Source organism: Lynx rufus, unplaced genomic scaffold (assembly GCF_022079265.1).
Source record: "Lynx rufus isolate CCGP_SWC_20201006 ecotype Redwood Valley unplaced genomic scaffold, mLynRuf1.p SCAF_5, whole genome shotgun sequence".
NCBI classification, from domain to species: domain Eukaryota; kingdom Metazoa; phylum Chordata; class Mammalia; order Carnivora; family Felidae; genus Lynx; species Lynx rufus.
Window position 1 is genome coordinate 10,711,277 of NW_025814867.1, and position 21,120 is coordinate 10,732,396.

Below are 21,120 nucleotides of genomic sequence, written 5' to 3' on the forward strand. Positions count from 1 at the left end.
ATAGAAATCCAGTTATATTTCTGAAAGGCAGCTTGCCTTTGGTCCAACCGCCTCAGCTCAGTGGCTGGTGCCACGTTCCAGCTGCGTGGCCTCACTTTTCTACGCCTCAATTTCTTCATCTTTCTTCATTCTTACAAGTGTACCTTATAAGGGTGTTGTGAGGGCAAAATGTGTTAACACATGTGCAGCTCTGTGCTTGACCCAAAAGAAGGATGTAACAAACAGTGAACATAATGTGTTTCTGTAATTCTAATTTGTAAGCCCCCCCCCCCCCAGCGCCCTCCCTCAAGCACAGAGGCCTTGATGCTGCTGAGATTGGAATGTAATTTACATAAGATTAGTATGTAATCGGGGCGCCTGGGTGGCTCAGTCGGTTAAGCATCTGACTTCGGCTCAAGTCATGATCTCACGGTCCCCGTGAGTTCGAGCCCCACGTCGGGCTCTGTGCTGACAGCTCAGAGCCTGGAGCCTGCTTCAGATTCCGTGTCTCCCTCTCTCTCTCTGCCCCTCCCCTGTTCATAATCTGTCTCTCTCTGTCTCAAAAATAAAAAAATAAAAAAAAAAAAAAGATTAGTATGTAATCTAACCTCCCCCCCAGCCCCTCCATTCCAAAATCAGTGGTGAGTCTTACAGTCAATAAAGTCTTAGAATCAAGGCAACCCACCATATTAATTCAGAAATGGGAAAACATAGAAAATATATTAAATGCTCTTTTTTTTTCTTTTTTTTAAGATGGTAAATCCTAGAAAACTGGATAAAATCAGATGGGTAAAACCTCCGTGTGTAGCCATGGTCTTACAGGCAGAAGGAGCTAGTGTTTCCCAGAGGTTCCCTGATGACGTGATTAACAAAATAAAAGAGTATGACTGCCAAAGAATCTTCTCCAGGACTGGTGGGAGCAGGATGGGCTTAACAGCCCCTGCTGGGACATGAGTGGTTTTTTTTTAGAAGTTACTGAAATAATACTGGTATGATCACTATTTCTGCAAATGGCTAGTTTCCTTAGGCATGGGGGTAAGTTCTGTTACTACCCCCATTCCACAGATGAGGAAACTGAGGCATCTGGAGACATGTGGAAAGATTTTATGACCACTTGTCATAGAGCAAAAGCTAACTCCTACATCTGGTTTTAGAGTTTCCCTGGTTTCCCAGTTAGACAAGCCTTTTTTTTTTTTTTAATGTTTATTTCTGAGAGAGAGAGAGAGAGAGGGAGAGAGGGAGAGAATGATCGGGGCAGGGGCAGAGATAGAGGGAGACACAGATTCCGAAGGAGGCTCCAGGTTCTGAGCCATCAGCACAGAGCCTGACGCGGGGCTAGAACTCACAGACCACAAGATCACGATGTGAGCCGAAGTCGGATGCTTAACCAAGTAAGCCACTGAGGCGCCCCAAGCCTAGTTTTTAAAGTGGAAAGAAGAATCAAGTTATTTATTCAGTGATTATTTATAAAGGATCAACCTTGTAGCAGCCTTGTGCTCAGCACAAGGGATACAAGGCTACATTGGTTTCCACTTTGCCAAAGACGATCCCAAGGAAACCGTGATGCAGGGGAACTACTCCGTAATTTGGAGGCTATCCTGGGGAAGTAAATATTTGGAGAAGCTGTGGGGCCAGTCCCAGCAGGAAGCCTGGCATCCAGCCCTGGGCTCTTGCCAGAAGTGAGTGCCTGCTGAATTTGAGAATGTGGGTGTGGGAGGCCTTGATTAAAAACAGAGGCAGCGTAATGCCAAAAAAGTGCCAGCCTGGGGAAGAAGAAATTAGTCTGGGATAAAATATGACAAAGCCAGTATACAAGAACCATTAAGGGATTGTAAGCATGTGTCGCTAATGGAAAACCACAGTTGTTAAGGATGTATGATCATCATATGGTACCCAGTGAGGAGTGGAGAAGGAAGTCTTGAGTGTTGGCCAAAGGCTGGTGCCCAATTGGAATACGTAGAGCTGAGTGGGAGCAATAAAGCATGGTCAGCAACCTCTCACTCAGCAAACACAATTACCAGCGGGCCAGTTAACCGCTCTGTGCCTCAGTTTCCTCATCTTTGCAAGGGGGATAATTAAACCTACCACACAGTGTTGATATGAGGATTAACTGAGCCGATTTGCGCCAAGACATTTAGAACAGACTGGAACGTTTCTAGTAAACATTCACGAATGCTAGGTATTAAAAAGTTCTTTCAGGGGTTTGTTGGGAAAAATAAATGGGATGTTTGAGAAGTTCTTAGCACACAGTGGCTCTTAAACAGTGACTGTCGGGGCGCCTGGGTGGCTCAGTCGGTTGAGCGTCTGACTTCGGCTCAGGTCATGATCTCACGGTCCGGTCCGTGAGTTCGAGCCCCACATCGAGCTCTGTGCTGACAGCTCACAGCCTGGAGCCTGTTTCAGATTCTGTGTCTCCTTCTCTCTCTGACCCTCCCCCATTCATGCTCTGTCTCTCTCTGTCTCAAAAATAAATAAACGTTAAAAAAATTTTTAAAAAAACCTAAATAAATAGTGACGGTCCTAAGTGCAGTGTGCTGTCACCAGGTGATGAGAACAATGTTAAGGACAGCTTAGACACAGGCCCTGTCCTAAAGGAGAAGGAGCCTCAGACCCAGACACAAGTACTGTAAAGAATGAGATAAATGCCACCAGGGAGGTGTGATTTATAAGGAAGGTCCTTGGAAAGGCAGGTGAGGCATGGCCTCTGCAGGGGCAGTCATGGCCTTAGTGAGGGCTCTGTGGGAGACCGGATTTGAATATACAGAGAAGAGAAAATGGGGGCTTCCAAGCAGAGGGAGCATGACAAAGGAAGGCCTCGGGGTGCAAAGGCCCAGGGCATATTTGGGACTAGGCGACTTGTCCATTTTGGGCAAACCCCACATGTGTGTAAAGGGGCGTGGAGTGGGCATCAGATTCCAGGCCGAGAGAGTAGTTATTATGGACGGACAATGGGGAGCCAGTGAAGGTTACTGAGCAGAGAAGAGCCACAGGCAGAAGTGGATTTCTGGAAAACTAATCCAATCACAGCATGCCGGAGATGGGGGAGAAGAGACTCAGGACTAGACTCGGCACCAGCCAGAGGAGACAGGTGGGCGAGGAGGTGGCCTCCGATGCACCAGACTGCATGATGATATGGGGAGCCGGCCCCCCTCCAACCACCAGGTCCCCGCAGCTGGTGAGTTCCAACAGGAAACTCCCCTTGCTGGCTCTTGCTGGCTCGGTAGGGAGGTGGCTGCCTCAGATTCCTCAGCCTGCTGACAAAATGCTGGAAAGGAGCTGGCAATTCCATCTGTCCAAACACTTCCCCACACGAAACCACAGATTAAAGGAAAGTATGCCAGGCCTCCCCGCTTCTGCAGGCCATTAGCTATCCCCTCTCCTGCTCTCTGACCCAGTTCTGGAGAACGGCCTCCCAGAGAGGACCTCTCCTGCCTGCCCTCTGGCTGTCTGTGCTTCTGGAGAGCAGAAAGCCTGCCCATGGTGAACCTCCCGCTTCAAACAGGCAAGAGTGGGGGGGGGGAGGGGGTGGGAAACACCTCACCCTTTCTTCCTCCCTCCTCTGGCTACCCTGTCCCCAGTTCAAAGGCACGGTTAGGGCGCCCTACGACCTGCAACCCCAGGTTCAGAAGGCAGGTGTCAGGCAGGCCCTCCCCAGGGGTCTGCATTCTCCTTTGATCTCTCACTTCTGAGTCATCTCAGAGCCAGGCGAAAACACAGACCTCCCTTCAGAAAGTCCTCCGCCCCCTTGGCCTTCACTTATTAAAAATAACCTCGGAAGGCTGAAACCCAGCCGCTCCCTGCGTTTCCCCTTCCTTACCCGACCCTGAGTCCTCTGTGCTGCCGCAAAAGCCACCTGGTGGTAAGACAAAGAGGGCCTTTCAGTCTCCACCAAGAGGCCCTGCTCCTGTCCCTGTCTGGGTGCCTTTGGAGGAAGCAGAGAGGGTGTGTCCTACACGAAGCCTCCCCTCCTGCACCTGCCAATGGGGAACTAGACCACTCGGATACATCCAACACAAACACACTGCCTTCCAAGGGCACTACTGGTGGCAGGGCATTTAGGATCTCAGGAAGGTGAGGCAAACCAACTTGAATCTAGCTATGGGCTCGGATGCTTCTTTCTAAATCCTGTTTCTGAAGGGAGTTTGTGGGCAGAAGTGAGAAACATGCAAAGCCAAAGAGAACAGCAATCACAGAAAGGAGAAAGAGAGACAAGGATTCAGAGAAACCCACATCAGACTATTAGTATGTGAATGTCTCAGAGGGATGGACTGAAAGTGGGTTGGGTCATGAGTAAGCTTAAGGATAAATTCTTTCTAGGCTATCAAAAACCCTCAACAAAATATCAGCATAGCAAATCCAACAATATATAAAAATATGCAGGTGCACAACAAGTAACTAAAGTTTATTCCAGGAGGCATGGCGGGTTCAACATTGGAAAATCAATGTAGATACCATATTAACAGACCAAAAGAAGAAAAACCAGGTATGTGTATCAGCTGATGCTGAAAAAGCACTTGACAAAATTCAATACCCATTCATGATAAAAACTTCCAGCAAACTAGGATAGCAGGGTAATTCCTTAACCTGATAAAGGGCATGTACGTAAAAATCTACAGCTAATCTAAGACTCAGTGGTGAGAGACTGTATGCTTTCCCCCTAAGGAACAAGGGAAGGTTATCATCTCTCACCAATCCTATTCAGCATATTTCTGGAAGCTGCAATAAGGTAAGAAAAAGAAATGAAAGACTGAAAAGGAAGAAATAAAACTTTTTTTTAAAGTATTTATTTGAGAGAGAGCGCGCGCGCGTGACCATGAGCGTGAGCAGGGAAGGGGCAGAGATAGAGGGAAAGAGAATCCCAAGCAGGCTCTGTGCTAAGAGCCCCCAAGCAGGGCTCGAACCCCCAAACCAGGAGACCATGACCTGAGTCTAAATCAAGAGTTGGGAGCTGAACCAACTGAGCCACCCAGACACCCTGAAACTTTATTTGTAAACAACAGGGCTACCGGTGTAGAAAAAATCTCCATAAAAAGATCTAAGAGCTAATCAATGACTTTAGCATTATCAGAGGTTGCAAGCTCAATATACAAAAATCAATATATTAACAACAAACCATTGAAATCAAACGTTAAAAACACACAGGACTATTTACAGTAGCATCAAAAAAGAAAAAAGAAAAAAGAAAATATTTATTAGGTAAAGATATAACTTTAGAATATGCTAAAAACTACAAAACACTGATAAAAGAGGGGCGCCTGGCTGGCTCAGTTGGTTGAGCATCCAACTTTGGCTCAGGTCATGATCTCACAGTGAGTTCAAGCCCTGTTGTCGGGCTCTGTGCTGACAGCTCAGAGCCTGGAGCCTGCTTCAGATTCTGAGTCTCCCTCTCTCTCTGCCCCTTCCCCACTCTACTCTGTCTCTGTCTCTCTCTCGAAAAGAAACATTAAAATTTTTTTAAAAAATACTGATCAAAGAAATCAGAGAAGACTTACATAAACGGAGAGGTATAACATGTTCATGGATTGGAAGGTGCAACATTACTGACATGCCAATTCTCCCCACGTTGATCTACAGACTCAACGAAATGCCAACCAAATCCCAGCAGGCTTCACAGGTACGTACTGATGAGCTTACATGGTAAGGCAAAGGGGTTACAAGGTGGGGAGAAGGATTGACTACAAAGGAATGGCACAGGGGCATTTGGGGGGATGATGGGACTGTCCTCGATCTCGCTGTGGTGATAGGGACATGACTGTGCACTTGTCAACACAGAGCTCTTCGAAACTTATGAAATTGGTTGTGGTGATAGCGGCACATATTCTGTGAATATACTAAAAACCACTGCACCTTTTATATGGATGGAGATGGTGCGGCCAGACCACACAGTGGGAGGCTGCTGGGGCTGAGAAAAAAGTCAGAGGCCCCAGCCCTCACTATGCTTTGCAAAGACCTCACTGCAGCATTTCCACAGTGGTTTCTCAGAACTCTGACTTTTCTCTGCCCTGGAATCTTATTGATAACAGAAAAACCGTCCAGAAATGCCCCTGCTATAGGAATGACACAGCCCCCAACACTCACAGCTCACCCACGCCAGTGCCCAGGCGATTTTGGACTTGCCCAGTGATTTGCATTCTGACCCAGCACACATGTCCATATACATAACAACTAGAACAACAGGGATCTTGAACATTGTCCTCCTACTGCACAGGAGAGAAATTTGAGACCAAGAAAAGAAACGTGATTTACCTAGGGCTACTCAGTTGATAGTGGCAAAGGCAAGGGACAAGCATATGCCCTTTCTTCATCACTTTGACACCTCTCTGTCGGGTCAAAAATACGAGCCTGGCACATATCACATGCTCTACACTGGATAGCTAAGTGCAAAATAAAACTTTTGCATACTCTGAATGGGGGTGAGTAAGTTCTCTCCACATGCTGACACTGACCTGTGCCAATCTAACTTTCCTATCAAAAGGACCAGCACAGACTCCTAGAAATAAGATGGGGACAGGCAAAGGGGAAAAAGAGGATGAAGGCCTTGTAGAAAATAGGACTATTATAAGTATGAAGAACAGATCCCATTGATTTCTGGGGAAAGGATTAAAGATCTCACTAGGACACCAAAAAGAGGTAGCAGAATAACTAACATTTCCTCAGAGCTCAAATACTTCATACAGGATCTGCACAGTAACCTGGGGACCAGGTAATACCATCATCCCCATTTTGTAGATGAGGAAACTGAGGCACAAAGAGGTTAGGTGACTTACCCAAGATCTCACTCCCACAGTGGGAATTTTACTAGCTGTGTGACCTGGGACAGCTACATAACCTTCCAGAACCTCAGATTTCCCATCTGGAAAGTGGAGATGACAAATAGTACCCCACTTAGAGGGTTATCTCATCTGAGGTAATACCAAAAAAAAAACAAAAAAAAAAAACAACACTGAGCACAGCACCAGGCGCAAATTACATGCTCTACATATACTGAGGGGAAAAGAAAACCCTCATGTGGTCCATGGAACACTTCTATTATGGTAAACCATCTGCGGGCCTTGTATCACTACATTCTTGGGTTATCATTGCTTCTTCCTTCACTGACTTTCCCGGAAAGAGTCTTTTTCTCCGCGTGAATTAGAAACTAAGTAGAAACCACTGCTTCATCAGCCTCCCTTTTCTTCCCAGTGGAGAGGGCTCTTTCAGCCCTGCTTGGCCTGTATTTTTCTTCACCTCTTTCCCTGGCCCCAAGGAACAGAGATTGACATTGACTTACAGTGGACATCTGTTCAGGGGCAGATGGCCTGTGTGATTTGAATATTTATTGTCTCAGTAATTTGTACTTTACATCTTCCTAAAGTAAGAAGGCGGCCTTAGTAAGAAATGCCAAATACACAGGGAGGAGCAGAGATCTGCACCAGATAGGAACTGTGAACGCAGGGTTGAAGTACCATGACCAAGAGCAACAAGTAAGTACACACTTTCAAAGGCGATGCGAAGTTAAGAATAAAAATTGAACCAAGAAAGCTTAGGTTGGTCATTAGGATTGAGGGGGTGGAGAGAGCTCCCTGGAAATAAACTCTGAAATGTGTCCCCTGCCCAAACTGGCAATCGTGGGGCAGACACTGAGGAGAGAAGAAAATAAATTATTACGTGTTACAGAACCCCATGCTACGACTTCTAATACACACTGTTAAATTATGACAGCAAGGTGAAAAGCATCAAAATAACAAGGGGCCCACATTATAATGGAGGGATCAGGATGACATCAGCTAAGCCCACTCATCAATCTTAGTACCATGAAAACAGAACTAACCAGACATCATGCACCTCCTGATGGAAATACACATCACCACCCATGATGTGGCCCTGCAACAAACAAACAAATCTAAGTCTGATGAACCTCTGTATCTAATAGACAGTTTGTAGAAAATACGGAGGACTGGAGAACTTGTTAACGACACCATAGGGATGCATTCAGACGCATCTACTCAGTAGGAATGAACCACAGGAATGAATGACTAGATTTTTATTCAAGTAATAAGTTGTAAGGAAAAAGAAGGAGGGTGAGGAATGCACAGATTCCTGGGTGGCTCTGGGTGGCTCAGTCAGTTAAGCATTAAAAAACATTAAAAAAAAAAAAAAAGAAACTTGAGAGACACATAAATGAAATAAAATGTGTAGTTTTTGTTTGTATCCTGATTTGAACAAACCAACTGTTCACACACACACACACACACACACCTTGTAATTTCAAGGAGAGAGAGAGAGAGAGAATAGAGAGAAAGCAGAACCTGTGATTATAATCACTTTGATTTCAGCCGCAAACTTAGTGTATATACTCAGGCAAGGACCGAACAGATCATGTGTGGAACTTGTGTAATGGTAGGGCCGTGGGTCAATTCTGTTTTTTCATACCTTTTTTTAGATCTAACTATATTAATGTTGCTCTGAGCATATATAGGTAATAACATAAAACTTCAAAAATAAAATGCTAGATCTATAAAATATCTTCAATGCAAGATGCAGGTAAAACATAAATTAACAGGCTCATTGCACCATTAACTCCTCCGGCAGTTTCTAGGAGACAGAGGACAACGAGGGATTAGTTGCCAAAGCCTAACAGAACCACAACTAACTTACTTCTATGGCTGGCAGCATTTCCACATCCCAGCACTACCGAAAAGCCCATTTTGTGAACTGACCAGGAAGCTTTCAAATCCTCTGCCCTCTCTCTCAACTCTGGGCCTCTGCAAAGGCTGTTCCTTCCTCCAGCAACTCTCCCGCCTCTTCCTCCTGCCTTGCCCATTCCCACGCTCAGGTCTCAGCCTGGAGGTTCCTCCCCTGGGAATGCCTGCCTGCAGACAAGGGAGGATCCCTGCCTGTGATCTGTGCGGACACTAACCAGACTTCGGATTCAAAGGTGCTCTTTCTTGCACATTTTTGCTTCCCTCTGGTCAGGGGAGTAACTTACCAGTGCTGTCGGCCAGACCAGGGAGCAGTTACCGCGTGACAATGTGCCAAAGTCAAACCTCGCGGAAAGCGTGTCAGGCACGCGGAGCATCATTGCCAAAGTGGGAGTCAAAAGCCAGCGTATAGGGGCGCCTGGGTGGCGCAGTCGGTTAAGCGTCCGACTTCAGCCAGGTCACGATCTCGCGGTCCGTGAGTTTGAGCCCCGCGTCAGGCTCTGGGCTGATGGCTCAGAGCCTGGAGCCTGTTTCCGATTCTGTGTCTCCCTCTCTCTCTGCCCCTCCCCCGTTCATGCTCTGTCTCTCTCTGTCCCAAAAATAAAATAAAAACGTTGAAAAGAAAAAAAAAAAAATTAAAAAAAAAAAAAAAAAAAAAGCCAGCGTATGAGCCCAGCGCCGATGGCTTTTACTTCTTTTACGGACTCTTCCAAGGAATGCTGCATTGCTCACACCCTTGATGATACAAAAGATGACAGGGTGTATAAAAGTACTTTAGGGGCGCCTGGGTGGCGCAGTCGGTTAAGCGTCCGACTTCAGCCAGGTCACGATCTCGCGGTCCGTGAGTTCGAGCCCCGCGTCGGGCTCTGGGCTGATGGCTCAGAGCCTGGAGCCTGTTTCCGATTCTGTGTCTCCCTCTCTCTCTGCCCCTCCCCCGTTCATGCTCTGTCTCTCTCTGTCCCAAAAAATAAATAAACGTTGAAAAAAAAAATTTTAAAAGTACTTTAAAAAAAAAAATTCAGAAGAGGAGGACTCTGACTGTAAAGAAGTCGTAGGAATATCTTAGGCAATTTATTTTCCTTCCTCAAGTGTTGTTTTTATACAGTCCCAAGAGCATGTAAAATCTCAACGAAGTTTAAAAGAGCTCTTCTAACGAGCATACAATAAAAATTCTACGTAAGAGATCTGTGTCATCACGTAATTAACAGTTTTCTTTCTTAGCAGTGCCTAAAACAACGGTGCCTTAGAAGTGACGAAGCACGACGCTTGTTCAAGGTCCACATTTTCTGCCGATGGGGGAGGGGCTGGCCTGCCTCGTTCATCGCCGTAGCCTCGGCCACTGGCAAAGGGCTGGGACGGAACAGGCGCTAAACATCTGCTGAGGTGACCTGAAGCAGGGCCTCTGCCAGGCAAAGGGGCCGTGACCAGAACCACACGAAGGGTTAGCACCTGAGCCATAAACAGACATCCCAAAGTGGGCCTGCCCTGTCTGGCCTTGGATTCTTTTCACCTTGAATCCGAAACAGTAGTGCCCCTGTTCTGGGCTTCCTGGTGTTAAATTAGGAGCCCTGTCCTGACAGCCTGACAAACTGAGACACTTCTCTCATCCCGTGGCTTGTCTCCGATTTGCTTTGGCATAGGAACCCGCTGTTTTGACTGTGTGGGTCCGTGGAAACCTGTCAACTCAACTACGTCAAAACGAAAGGTGCTTTCACACTGGTGGCCAGGACAGCGGCTGTAACTTTACCAGCAACTCCAGGTGGGCATCCCAGCCTCTCCTTGCGAGGGTCCCACCCGCATCTTCCTCGGCCTCTCCTCCCTCGGGAGGGAGACCCCCCCACACACACACACACCTCCCCGCCTTTCTGGCCTGCAGGCCTGAAGTTAATGCCCCAGGCACCCCGGTGCCTCCAGGCTTGGCAAAGGGGCCCTCCCACACCGGGCCCGCACCCCACCCCTCAGCAGGCACTTCCCCACGTAGCATCACATCTTCTGAGGAGGATCCAAGTCTCAAGCATTTCATCCAGGCTTTAAATGTTTATTTTTGAGAGAGAAAGAAAAAGAGAGAGAGAGAGAGAGAGAGCAAGTGGGAGAGGGACAGGGCGGGGGGCAGGGGGGACAGAAGATCTGAAGTGCTGACAGCACAGAGCCTGATGTGGGGCTGGAACTCAAGAGCCGTGAGATCATTACCTGAGCTGAAGCTGGAAGCTTCTGACAGAGCCACCCAGGTGCCCCTGGCAGGCTGACTTTTTTACTTAAAAACACTTTTTTAATATTTATTTATTTTTGAGAGAGAGACAGGCAGAGTGTGAATGGGGGAGTGGCAGAAAGAAAGGGAGACAGAATCCAAAGCAGGTTCCAGGCTCTGAGCTGTCGGCACAGAGCCCGAAATGGGGCTCGAACTCACCAACTGCGAGATCACGACCTGAGCCAAAGCCACATACTCAACCAACTGCGCCACCCAGGCGCCCCAGTTGACTTTTTTAAAAGGAGTGTTATTACCAGGGGCTTTGTCCAGAAAATACGCTTTCGATCATTGAGAACAAAACAAAACAAAAACTTGTGAGTGCTTTCTATGCTCCAGGCACTGACGTAGGAGCAAGGCACCCTGAGGTGACCCAGACAGAAAGGTCACTGTCCTGCAGTTCAGATCCCGGTGAGAAGACCCACCATGAATGAGTAACGAAGTGAACAAGGGGATTTCGGCTCGAGAAGTGATGTGAAAGAAGTCAGAACTGGGCAACAGGACAGGGTGATGGGGTTAGGGTGGCGTTAGGGGGATGACTTCAGATGGGGCCTTTGGAGAAGACCCCTCAGAGGCAGGACAGGAAGTGGTCCAGCAGGGAAGCAGGCAGTCTCCACACATGGATGTTTCCTTATCTATAAAATATGAAAAATATGGCCTTGGAGCCTCCACACAGAGCTGACAGAAAAGGCAAGAGTAGAGAATCCTGCCTCTTAAAAGCTTCAGACAGAAGTGACAAGTACCTCTTCTACTCTTATTCCTTCGGTGAGAACCCGTGGCACAGCCTGGCTGAAACAGAGACGGCAGGAAACGTCTGGCTGCACAGCTGTCAACCGGGAACAACCCCACACTGTGAAAGAGGGAGCATGAGTTTTTGGTGAACTAAATATCCGTCATCGAGTGGAACCCTGTATGCAGTATCCAACCGCATAACTACTGTGAATTCAGACGCTTGGCGCGAAATAGGAAAAACAGTACTTGGATGATAGCGTTGTCAGGAAGACTGAATGAGGCAATTCATGTCAAGTTCATAGAACTGGACTTGGTAGGTGATGGGTCTTCAATACATTTTAGCCATTGCCCCAAGGATGTGATATTTGAGGTAAGTCTGTATGTTTTCCTTCCTTCCTTCCTTCCTTCCTTCCTTCCTTCCTTCCTTCCTCCCTTCCTCCCTTCCTCCCTCCCTCCCTCCCTTCTCCCTTCCTCCCTTCCTCCCTCCCTTCCTTCCTTCCCTCTCCCTCCCTTTTCTTTCTTTTCTTCTTTTTTCTTCCTTCCTTCCTCCCTTGCTTCCTTCCTTCACCAGGACATGCAGTCCAGCTCAACGTGAACTACTATTAACTTCAGATAGGAAGTTTGCAGAAGTCTTTTGTGAAAGCAAAAGCACTGAAATCAAGATAAGGTGTGCCATGGTCCAAATGTGTCTCCTTCTCCCTCTTCTGTGTCAACTACAACCACAAAATACCGCCCTCCATACCAACTTTAATGTCCAAGGATGGGGTTGCTCTGTCCTGGACTCTTTAGAAATATCAAGGTCGTGAAAGACAAGAACGTATGTTCCAGACTGAAGGAGATTAAAGAGACAGGACAAATGACTATAACTCATGATCCAGGATGGGACCCTAGACCAGAAAAGGGATGTTAGTGGGACAACTGGCGAAATCTAAATAAGGCTGGTAGGTTAAATAATAGTCTGGTGTTGTTCATTTCCTGATTTAGGTAACTGTACTGAAGTGAGGTAAGAGAAGGTCCTTCTTAGGAAATGCACACTGAAGAATGCTGGACAAAAAAGCATTATGCCTGCAACTTACTCTCAACTGATTCAAAGAAAAAATAATATGTACATAAATGGAAAATGATTAAACAAACATATTAAAAAGTTAACAGTTAAGAGGCGTTAAGCATCCGACTTCGGCTCAGGTCATGATCTTGCGGTTCGTGGGTTCGAGCCCCGCGTTGGGCTCTGTGCTGACAGAGTTTGGAGCCTGGAGTCTGCTTGGGGCTCTGTGTCTCCCTCTCTCTCTGCCCCTCCCCCGCTCACAGTCTGTCTCTCAAAAATAAATAAACATTAAAAAAAAAAACTTTGGGGTGCCTGGGTGGCTCAGTCTGTTGAGTGACCGACTTCGGCTCAGGTCATGATCTCATGGTTTGTGAGTTCGAGCCCCACGTCGGGCTCTGTGCTGATAGCTCAGAGCCTGGAGCCTGCTTCAGATTCTGTCTCCCTCTCTCTCTGCCTCTCCCCCACTCATGCTCTGTCTCTCTCTGTCTCAGAAATAAACATTTAAAAAATATATTTTTTAAAAGATTAACAGTTGAGAACCTGGGGGAAGGGTATATGGGGGGGGGTCTCTGTACTGCTCCTGCAAAGTTTCTATAAATCTGGATTTATAAATAAAAAATTACAAAAGTATATATATATATATATATATATATATATATACATACACACACACACACACATATATATATATATATATAATTTAGAGACTTAAATCATTGGGCACTTCTACAAACATTTTTAACAATATCAACTATTTCACAAGCAGATTAGGCAGGGCTAATTCAACTGCCTTAATACATATTTGGGGGGCTGCAATATCTTTAAAGATTCTACTAGAATGCTGTAAAATTTATTTGGCAATCTAATGGTTCGGGGGAACTGGGGACACGTCATTCAATGCCCACAGAAAGCCAGAAACAGCTCTTCTTTGGAATGTACTTTTCATCTTTTGTCTCTACTCTGCCATCTGAGAATGACTCTCTGATGTTCTCTTCATGTATGCTCTGTCTTTAGGGTTCTGCTTTTCTCAGCAGAAATTCAAGGGCTGCTTCTCTTTTTGAATAAGCTATTAAGGAAAAAGATGTACCAAAATAAAGAAGATTGAGATATAACTGTCATCCAGAACAGCAGACGATGGCCATCTCTTCTCTGAAACACTGTTCCTGCAAATGAGCCGTTGTTACTCAAAGGAGAAAATATTCAGTGTCTACGACCCACCATGTGGAAGATTTCTAGAATCTGACCGAAATGGAAAGTCTTGAACTGGTTGTATCAGTTTCCTGCAGTTGTTGTAAAACACTACAATAAAGGTGGTGGCTTAGAATAACAGAAATTCCTTCTCTTACAAGTCTGTAAGTCAGAGGTCAAAATCAGTACCACTGGGCTTAAATTAAGGTGCTGGCAGGACTGCGCTCTCTCTGGTGACTTGAGGGAGAATCCATTCCTTGCTCCTTCCAGCCTCTGGCGGCTGCCCTGGTGTTCCTGGGCTCATGGCCACGTCACTGCAATCTCTGCCACATCTTCACATCACTGCTGGAGAAGGTCATCAAACAGATGTGACCACCAGCTGACCTGGGAGCTGGACCTGGGTCCTCAGAGGTCCTCACTGCCTCCCCCGTACCATCCTTGGAACTTGGGGTTCTGCTTGCCTTTCGCACTCCCAGAGGCTACTCCGAGGACCGTCTTGAGATAGTGATGCAATGTTGAGAACACCTGCACAGTGTATGTGACTGAATGCAGTTAACGCCTCTATGGAAGCTTTTAAGATTTGGTGGGCATGCGCAGGAATCCATTCATCTTACTGCCGCCCAAGGCAAGCCTTGTATGTAAGTTCCCTTTGCTTATTAAATGTGCCGCCTGGTTGGTCTCTCCCTGCCTTCCCACTATGAGGGACTGGTTTCAGTTACACCTGGGAAGCACCAAGAAGGTTTCAAACCAACACTCCCCATCACCTTCTCCTCGGTATGTCTCTTTCAAAAACACCTGTCATTGGATTTAGAGACCTCCCAGGTAATTCACACCATCATTTCAAGACCCTTAACTACATCTGATAAAACCCTTTTTTCAAATAAGGCCACGTTCACAGGTTCCTGGGATTAGGATGTGGACATAGATTTTGGGGGTCATCATTCAACCCACTACAACTGGAAAGCCATTTTTCATCCCTAAACCACACTAAGACAAGTGTATGTTGAAGCAGCGATTGCATCCCTAAATATGGGATTGATGTCACCGTAAGTGGTGAGAGTAAGCTTACAGCCAGCAAGGGGACCCCTATTAGACACAAGGGGTGCATATTGTGCTGCAGAGTTTCATTCTCTGCCTGAAGTGGACGTCGGTAAGCAGGACACACTGCTCAGTGACAGTGACACTTGACAAACCCTTGTAAAACCAATGTCACATTGTCAATACAAGGGTTAGTGGTGTCTCTTTTACCTTTTCCAAGTGAAACTCACAACCGTCTGTGTCAATAAGGCCTCACCTCAGAAATCAAATTTCTTTTCTCCAGGAAACTTTCTCTGTGGTTACATTCTTAAGTCCTTCCCAGGAGTTAAAACAGATACGGTCAGGTTATTCATACTACCATGACATTGCTTCTGAGTCCCTTGTAAAAGGTTACAGAAATAATTTTGCTCCGTTATTGATTTTATTTTCCATGCAGTACACGCTGATTTGCTTTCTTCTCCCCTTGTTTCAAGTGGGAGTTAAAAAATAATGACATGACTCTTTAAGTGGACAGCAAAACGCAACATCAAAAGTCCTGGGTGGTCTGAAAGGCTGAGCAGCCTGGCAGAGATCCAACGGGACTGGCCAAGAATATTGATAAACCAGTTTTGCGGGTGGAAGGAGTCAGGTTTGTTAAGTCCCCAGACTGCATCCGCTTCGAGCCTCACCAGAGATCGGAAAGACGGAAGCAATTCCAATGTTCCTAAGGAACACAAGCGGGCACTCCATTGGTGCGCTGCTCAACTGCGCTACCTTTAACCAGGTCAATGCACCACTGCCCAGGTACTGCAGGGGGCGCTGCTGCTAACTCCTCCCACCTGCAAACCCTGTGCCAATGATCTTGCCCTCTACAGCTACAGCTGTCTGGCTCAGAGGTCCCTGGGAGTTTATCTACTCCCTTCCCTGGTCTGTGGCCAATGAAGGGTACAAAAGCCCAGCTCCAGTGCCTCCAAACAGGGGAATCTGTGATGCCCCTCACTTTCCAGAGGTCCCTGCAAGATCAGGCTGAAGCTTAGACTTCTAAAATCCACCTTTGTCTAGCTCCTTCTCCTGCCCGCGCCTGCCTCCCTGACTCAGAAAACCATGTGCACAAGAACCCCATCTCTAGCTCTACTTCTAGGGAAGCTGATTTCAACACCCACCCCCCGTGATGGATACTGGGAAATTCTAAGAAAAATGCTGGTCACACAAGTTTTGTTCCCTAGACTTCCCTGGTTCTTAGTATCTTAAAGTTAAGTGGAACTCTGAACACCGAACACTAACTAGAGTCTTCCCCAGTCAATGGATGTGGAAGATCCCTGAAACCCTGCGGAAGAAGATCACAAGGTGTGGTCTGCAAATCTGAGTTGCAGGACAGATGAAAAATTCCCCAGATGAGGCAACGCTTGGTCCGGAAATTCTATTTTTAGGGATTTTTCCTTCTGATATTCTTGTACACATTCAAAACTACGTTATGTACAAGGGCATCCACCATAGCCCTGAGAGAACAAATCATGATAAATAACCTAAATGCTGTCAGTGGGGGACTCGTTTAATAAATTATGGTAAATCCATTCTCTGTAAGGCAATGCAGCTGTTAAGGAGAATGAGAACACCTTCTGAACGGATGTGGAATTATATCCAAGATGGAAAGTTAAGTAGTGAAAGTACAGAACAGTGTGTATAAGTATGTTCCCATCTGGGGTGAGAGGGGGCATACACACACGGAAGCACAAAATAATTCCCGAAAGATGCACGAGAAACTGGGATCACTGGTAGCCTCCAGGGAGGGAAAGTAGAAATTGGAGGACTTTTTGTACTTTTAAAATCTTTTTTTTTAAATACAATTTATTGTCAAGTTGGCTAACATACAGAGTATACAGTGTACTTTTAAAATCTTGATCACGTTGTCTATTTCTTAAAAAGTAAACATAATTTGGGGTGCCTGGGTGGCTCAGTTGGTTAAGAGTCTGACTTCGGCTCGGGTCAGGATCTCATGGTTTGTGAGTTCAAGCACCACATCTGTGTTGAGCTGTCAGCACAGAGCCTGGAACCTGCTTCAGATTCTGTGTCTCCCTTGCTCTCTGCTCCCCCACCCCCAACTCGTGCTCTGTCTCTCTCTCTCTCTCAAAAATAAACATTAAAAAAATTAAAAAAAAAAACATAAACATATTTTTAGCAATTACACAGCCATACTTTCTGTTTGGATCAGGGTTTTTATTTTTTAGAATGGCTCTGGCGGGCAGGGGCGCGGTGCCTGGGTGGCTTAGTCAATTAAGTGTCCGGCTCTTGATCTTGGCTCAGGTCATGATCTCACGTTTCATGGGTTCGAGCCCCACATCGGGCCCTGCACTGATGGCGCGGAGCCTAGTCGGGATTCTGTCTCTCCTTCTCTCTGCCCCTCACCTGCTTGTGCTCTCTCTCTCTCTCAAAATAAATAAATTAATCTTAAAAAATCGTTCTGGGAGGGGACCCTGGAGGGGAACAGGATGGCTGGGAGATAGAGGCAGTTGTTACAAGCCTAGAGGCTGCAGAGAAGGCCCCGCATGTTTCCTCACCTGTAAAATGGGAATACCGACACCTAGAAAGGCTGTAATGCTGGGTGAGTTCTTGCATACCAAGCATGCGGCACAATGCCCAGAGCAAGAGCTCAACAGGTTTACTCCACAGGAATTCAATGATGTAGGGCCACAGCCCATGTACGAATTACCCGGTTTATTATAAGAATGGCAATGCACCTTCTGCCTTCTGCTGCCCCATCTTTCCTTGCCAAGGAACGGCCACAAGAGTGCCAGATCTGATCCAGGATACATGGGCTTCTGTGGGTGCAAGAGTATGTACCGCTGTGTAACAAATGACCACAAACTAAGTAGCTTAGGCTCCCAGGCGAGAGTCCTCTGCTCTGGGTCTCAAAAGGCTGCAGCCATGATGTTGGCCAGGCTGGAGTTTTATCTGAGGCCTGGGGTCCTCTTCCGAGGTCACATGATTGTTGGCGGATTTTAGTTCCCTGCTGAAACAGAGGTCTTTGGTTTTTTGTTTTTCTGGCCGTCTGCTGAGGGCTGCTCTTAGATTCCAGACACAGCCCATAGGTGCTGGGCAGGTGGCCTCTGCCAGGCTCTCGCCCAACTCCCTCAGCAGCGTTTACTTCCCAGGGCCAGCAGGAGAATCTCCCTTTTTGGGAAGGACCCAGTACCTCCTTTAAGGACTTTCACATGATTAAGTCAGGCCTACCTGGAGATGATCTCCTTTTGATTAACTTGGAATCAACTGATTTAGGGCATTAATAACATCTGCAACAACCATTCACCTAGGCATCTGACATGACATAACCATGGGAATAACATCCATCACCTTTGCTATACTCTCTTGGTTAGCAGCAAGTCACAGGGCCGTCCCACGCTCAAGAGGAAGGAATTACACAAGGTTGTGACTCACTAGGGGTCACCCTATGGCACGTCTGCCACAGTGGGCTAGCCTGGGGGGGTCTGCTCACCCCACATGGAGAGATGGCACACCACCATAGAGAGGCTAGGCCTTGACCTTACCCGGGTTCGAATGCTGGCTCCAGAATATAATGGGTATTTTTAACGTTGGGCAAGTTACAAAACCTCTCAGCCTCCGTTCAACCAAAAAAAAATGGAAGATAAGTAATAGAGCCACTAACAGGGTTAAAAGCAAAGGGAAACTGCATGTAAAATTGCCTGACACAGTAGAGCAGATACTCGCACCTTAGTTCCCCTCTGTTCCCAACCCTTCCAGGAGGAACTTGTGACTTACCAAACGAGAGTAGTAAACGATGGTTTCCTCTTAAGCCTTCCAGCAGCCCTGTGGGTAACATGTGAATATGCTTTCTAAAATACTATACACACACTGTCCAATACCCCAGTGAGGGGTTTTCCCTTGTCTGGCCGATTTCATCTCTGGCAAAGGGTGAAACCGTCTCTAAGTACCCGCTGTTGCTTCTCACAGCACCTCCTTTCAGATCGGCCACAGCCTGCCCACCAGCGAGAAGCCAAATGGATAAATTATGATACAACCAAACAAAGGACTCGGATGCAGGTATCACATCGCTTTCAAACAGGTTTAATGACAAAGGAAAATACTCATGGTGTATTGACATTGAAAAAGAAAGGACCCCAAATTGTCCTTTGATGAGCTCAAGATCTGGACTCAAACTGCCTGGTTCCAAAATCCAGCTTCACTCTTTATGGCTATGACTTTGGGCAAGGTACCTAACTTCCCCGTGCCTCAGTTTCCTCATCTATAGAATGCAGATAATGACAGGACCTACTTATCATGGGGATGAAATGAGGTAACACATGTAGAACATGTAGCCTCGTGGCTGCTACCTAAGGAAGTCAATGAGTGATAAATGCTATTATTATTATTATTAAAGTACCACTTTTATCATTGGGGAGGAAAAGTTAAAAAAAGACTTCCTCAGGGGGGCCTGGGTGGCTCAGTCCGTTAAGCATCCAGCTTCAGTTCAGGTCATGATCTGATGGTTCGTGAGTTTGAGCCCTGCATCAGGCTCTGCACTGACAGTGTGGAGTCTGTTTGAGACTCTCTCTCTCTGCCCCTCCCCCGCTCGTGTTCTTCCCCTCCCCCAATAAATAAACTTTAAAAAAAAAGGCTTCTTCATAAACAATTACTAGCATTGCTGCTGAATAAAGAAAACCTATGAGGAAAAGTGAGTAAATACACATTGAGGTCACACGATAGTAGTTCTCAGTACTTTCCAGCAGATTCCGATTTACTCTGCACCTGAAAGCATTTAATTAATTACTCTTTTTCCTGCCTTCCCATCCCCTTCTGAAGGAACTGCGTTTTCTCGGTCTTTAAAAATTTGGATAATACCGCTCTTTCACAGCAATCCTTTCTGTGGGTAATATGTGGAAACCACTTTACAGAAAATTTCTCCTCCTCTATCAATCCACCTATCCTTCTATCTATCTTTAGATAAAGAAGGAAATAAAACAAACAAACAAAAAAAGAGTGTGGCCGCTCCAGAAAAAGGAAGGGTCATGTCATCATCACTGCTGATTAAAACACAAGCCAGCTGAACTCCGTTTTCTGCAGAGGCTGAGTAGCTCCTCTGTTCCTGATTTCCACCAGGGAGCTGGGGTGGGCCGCGGGGTGGGGAGAGATTCCTTCCCGTCCTCCTTTCCTCCAGGAAGCCCCTGGGGCTGCTGAAGCACCGGCAGCCAGGACCTGGCTCTGGGCCAGGCCACCGATGCCAGGAGTTGCCGAGGCCCCAGCGAGGAACGCCAGAGAGTGAGCAGCCGGCGAGGGCGACGCTGAGCCAAACTGGTGACAAAGACGGCGAGCATGTGGCAGGCGGCGGGTCAGAGGGAGGCTCCCGTGGGCAGCACGCCTGGGCCAGCGCGGGGAAGGCAGATGGCAGGGGGAGGAAACAGATGGGTGTCCAGTGGCGCTGGGCAGGAAGCCTGAGAATGGGGGGCGGGGGGCGGGGGCTGGGAGGAAGGGAGCAGAGAAGCCCTTCCCTGACACATCGATGTAACTAAATACGCCGACCCACACAGGGAGTCCCCCACGTGAGGCCCAGGATTGCCGTGGAGGGTCTGGAATGCCCACTGTGACGCCCGGAAACCTGGGTGACTCCCGCGGGACCGCACGCACGCACCCACTCATGCTCCCCAGTGGCCTTCATCAGCACCGTCTCCTTTGGCCGCCGGTTCCCAATCGGGGGGCAGGTGGTTTTTAGGGGGCTCTGGAGGGGAATTCTTGCCAGTAGTTAAGAAATCTACATACTCTGCAGCCTGAATAAATAGGTGTGGTAAGATCATTCTTCAAATTTACGCACATGCTGGTCCCATTACTTAAATACAAGTGCATTTAAAAGCACTACAGAATCGGGGCGCCTGGGTGGCTCAGTCGGCTGAGTGTCCGACTTCAGCTCAGGTCGCGATCTCGCGGTCCGTGAGTTCGAGCCCCGCGTGGGGCTCTGTGCTGACCGCTCGGAGCCTGGAGCCTGCTTCGGATTCTGTGTCTCCCTCTCTCTCTGACCCCCCCCCCCCCCCGTTCATGCTCTGTCTCTCTCTGTCTCAAAAATAAATAAAAAAAAAAATTTAAAGCACTACAGAATCTTCTAGCCCATCGATGTCATTGTTCCTTTTCCAAACCATCAGACACCAAAAATACCATCACAACTTAAAATATTACCATCACATTCGGCTCCTGGAAATTTCTGGATGATAAAGGGACATCCAATA

The 21,120-nt window shown here is 47.0% G+C and overlaps 1 protein-coding gene across 3 annotated transcripts in view; it reads right to left on the reverse strand.

Annotated features, from left to right (window-relative positions):
* Nucleotides 1–21,120, reverse strand: part of CMTM7 (CKLF like MARVEL transmembrane domain containing 7) — a 50,479-nt gene that overhangs the window by 22,437 nt on the left and 6,922 nt on the right. Inside the window, exon 1 of one of the 3 annotated variants that reach the window (XM_047099420.1) lies at nucleotides 8,948–9,064. The exons of the other annotated variants lie outside the window; for them this stretch is intronic. Coding sequence (XP_046955376.1) covers nucleotides 8,948–9,040 — 93 coding nt within the window. The 5' untranslated portion in view covers nucleotides 9,041–9,064. Of the gene's footprint in view, nucleotides 1–8,947; nucleotides 9,065–21,120 lie in introns of those variants that run through there. 3 annotated transcript variants of the gene reach the window in all.